We start from the raw sequence: 3,506 nt of genomic DNA, 5'->3' as shown, positions 1-3,506 counted from the left end.
ACCACGGAGGTGTGAGTAGAGACAGTGACTAATAAGCTGCAGAGATCAGCTGGGCCCTGGGGAGGTGAGTGTCCTCTAACCAGCATGGGATGCAGGCGGTCTGCCCTATGGTCCCTACACAGCTGCTCAGTAAGGACCATTCACTCAAAGAAATCCAAGACTAGGGGCTAAGATCCTGTGCTCACTGATGGGGACTTAGCATCTATGTCCTCCCATGGTGTGGCAGAGTCTCCTGAGCAGGAACGTGTGGATGGTTTCAGTAGGTGTTTTCTTCTAGAGCCCTCCGAAGAGGAAAAGCAAAACGTCCTCCTGCTCAGTCTGCAGAGTGAGCTGAGCTGCATCCCCAGGGCTCAGGGAGGGGCTGGGCAGTCCCTGGGTGGAAACACATTTGCATGAGCAGCCCCTCCTCTGCAGAGGGTGGGAAGAAAAGGAGGCCTGGGGCAGCCCAGTCCCACTGCAGGGAAAGAGGCTGTGTCCACCATGGCCTGGACTCCTCTCCTCCTCCTGCTCCTCTCTCACTGTACAGGTATGAAAAGACCTCAGAGACAAGGGCCAGCACCTAAGCCTGATTGTGACTCTTCTGGCAAAGATCCCTGAAAAACTTGACCCTGGTTTCTGCCTTAGCACCCATTAATGTCTGTGTTTGCAGGTTCCCTCTCCCAGCCTGTGCTGACTCAGCCGGCCTCCCTCTCAGCATCTCCTGGAGCATCAGCCAGTCTCACCTGCACCTTCAGCGGTGGCATCAATGTTGCTGGCTACTACATATACTGGTACCAGCAGAAGCCAGGGAGTCCTCCCCGGTATCTTCTGAGGTACAAATCAGACTCAGATAAGCACCAGGGCTCTGGAGTCCCCAGCCGCTTCTCTGGATCCAAAGATGCTTCAGCGAATACAGGGATTTTACGCATCTCTGGGCTCCAGTCTGAGGATGAGGCTGACTATTACTGTGCCATTGGGCACAGCAGCGGTTCTCACAGTGACACACACAGATGGGGAAGTGGGACAAAATCTCACCCTGCTCTGGGTCTTGCTCTGTAACCATTTTTAAATTGTAAATAACTGACCTAGGCACAAAGGACATTTGGATGTACTTTCTAGTTGTTAAAGGCTCTTCTGTCAATTTCCCATCCATTGTTCTGATGTCTCAGTAAAACAAAAACAAAACCAAAGCAGCTGATGACCCTGAAGTGTTGGCTGCGTGTCTATGTGTGCTGACACCAGTACCTGTGGAGCTGGACTTTTTTCCTGAAAGAAGCAAAATGAGGCTTTCCAAGCTCACAGCATGGTCAGAGCCTGGGGACATGGTAGCAGGTGAACAGTCCCCTGCAGCATGGACTCTGCTCTTCCATTGTACAAGCAGAGACCTCCTTCCATCCCCAGTAGTCTGTTCTCAGGGCTGTCTGAGGCTCCCTGTGTCCCAGGAACAAGGCGCTCAAATATGAAATGCTGCCTGAGGACACAGGTCAGGGAGGAATTCCGGATACAGCGCTGACCTGGCTCAGTCCTGGGCACCTGCATTTCAGTGGAAATGTCAGGAGATGGGGTTAGGTCTGAGGGTAACTGCAGACCTGGGGCCAGTAAAGTTCTGTGTAGGACATGAGACAGTCAAGGGGAGGCTCCGCCATGGCTGAGACGAGGCTGAGGCTGCTCCTTGGCCACGGGATAGGTAGGTCCCAGGGATGTGACTTTCCTGCAGCTCATCCCACTCAGACCACAGCGACTGCTGAGGGTGGGTTTCCTCATCCCTCAGGGCCTGACTGTGTTCTCTTCTCCTCTCTTACACCATTGAAGCTTCTCGCTGAGTCAGGGTCTAGTGGTGAGTCTGTGGAATATCTGGGTACAGAAACTGCCCAATATTTGCTTCAAGTGACTCCTCCCTGGAAAATTCTTGAGGAGGCCCCCATCTCAAGGTCACTTTTTCTGCACAGGGAGCAGCAAAAACATTGGGCATTCCTATGTAAACGGCTATGGAGGCCTCCCAGAGAGAGCCTCTAAGTTTATGACCTAGGACAGCAGTGATGGTCCCTCAGGGATCCCAGCCTGATCCTCCTGCTCTGGGTTTATTCCCATAGCCTCCTAGACCACCTCTGGGCTCCAGCCTGAGGACCTGGCTGGTTATCAGTGTCACACAGCTGCATCCTGACTCCATGTTGCCAAAGGTTACTGTTCCACAGGGAAATGAGAGAAGATCCGCCTCACTCATCCTCTCTGCCCGTCCCTCTTTTATCCCTGCCTGTGACCAATGCCAGTTCATGCCAAGGCTTCTGCTGTCACTTGTGTTACTGAAACAGACCAGAAAGTTCAGTAAAAAAAAATTCCTTTTCTTACTGGTCTCCGAGTGCAAACAGAATCAAATTGTTTCTAGAAACAAAAGGAGCTACCTACACATGGTGGGTGTGGATGAGGTAGGGACAAGAAAAATCCAGCCTGTGTGACTCAGAGGCCCAGGAGCCCTTAGATTGGTCCCACAGGTGTCCCCTCCTCTTGGTGAAGGTATGCTGACCATTTCCTGAGCTCAGAAACTGGGAGAAATGACGAGAATGAAGAATCCAGCCTGTGGGACCCACAGATGTGAGAGAGGAAGTCTGATGCTTAAGAAAACGTGGGCTCAGTATTCTGAAAGTTCTGGATCTGGCTTGGCCTAGAGCTAGCGTAGAAGAGAAGCAAGAGAGATGCTCAGTCTTGGGTGGCCCAGGCCCAGCTGTCCTGTCAAGGGGCTGAGCTCTCTGCAACATGGATATCCTGCAGAGACATCCCTAGGGAGGCTGTGAACCCAGAGTAATGCAAAAATGCTAAAGGAAGTGAATACGGGATGGTTTATGGGGGGATGAGGAGACGGGTGTGGGGTCAGATGTGATAAGGAGGGTGCAGCCTAAAGAGGAGACTATACATTGCAACTCATGGGAGGAGGTGGCCCGGGGCCTCCTGCAGTGATAAAAGGAAGACCTGGAAGGACCTGGGCCCTAAAGACACATGGGGATTGGGGTTTTGGTCTGCCTCTGAGGTCCCTGAGGAGGATCATATAAAAAATCCATGGTCGGCCGGGCGCGGTGGCTCACGCCTGTAATCCCAGCACTTTGGGAGGCCGAGGCGGGCGGATCACAAGGTCAGGAGATCGAGACCATGGTGAAACCCCGTCTCTACTAAAAAATAGAAAAAAATTAGCCGGGCGCAGTGGCGGGCGCCTGTAGTCCCAGCTACTCGGGAGGCTGAGGCAGGAGAATGGCGTGAACCCGGGAGGCGGAGCTTGCAGTGAGCCGAGATCGCGCCACTGCACTCCAGCCTGGGCGACAGAGCAAGACTCCGTCTCAAAAAAAAAAAAAAAAAAAAAAAAAAAAAAAAAAAAAAAAAAAAAATCCATGGTCAGTGTCCTCTGTCCAGGGCTCACTGACCCAGCTGGTCCCTCCCGGATTCTCTGGGTGGCCAGGTTCCTTAGTTGTGGACCTGTTCTTCTCTCTGTCGTCAGCCTAAGAGCTGAGGGGGCACCCACTAGCATCCATGGGCAG

At 52.7% G+C, this 3,506-nt stretch overlaps 1 gene segment (V, D, J or C); it reads left to right on the top strand.

Annotated features, from left to right (window-relative positions):
* The first annotated feature begins 366 nt into the window (after window positions 1-366).
* On the top strand, window positions 367-1,310 carry LOC140709134 (immunoglobulin lambda variable 5-45-like). The segment is given in 2 exon segments: window positions 367-526; window positions 650-1,310. Coding segments are annotated over 2 exon segments (435 nt in total).
* The last annotated feature ends 2,196 nt before the right edge of the window (window positions 1,311-3,506 follow it).

This window comes from Chlorocebus sabaeus, chromosome 19, assembly GCF_047675955.1.
Source record: "Chlorocebus sabaeus isolate Y175 chromosome 19, mChlSab1.0.hap1, whole genome shotgun sequence".
Taxonomy (NCBI): domain Eukaryota; kingdom Metazoa; phylum Chordata; class Mammalia; order Primates; family Cercopithecidae; genus Chlorocebus; species Chlorocebus sabaeus.
This window is presented reverse-complemented; position numbering and strand designations above follow the sequence as displayed.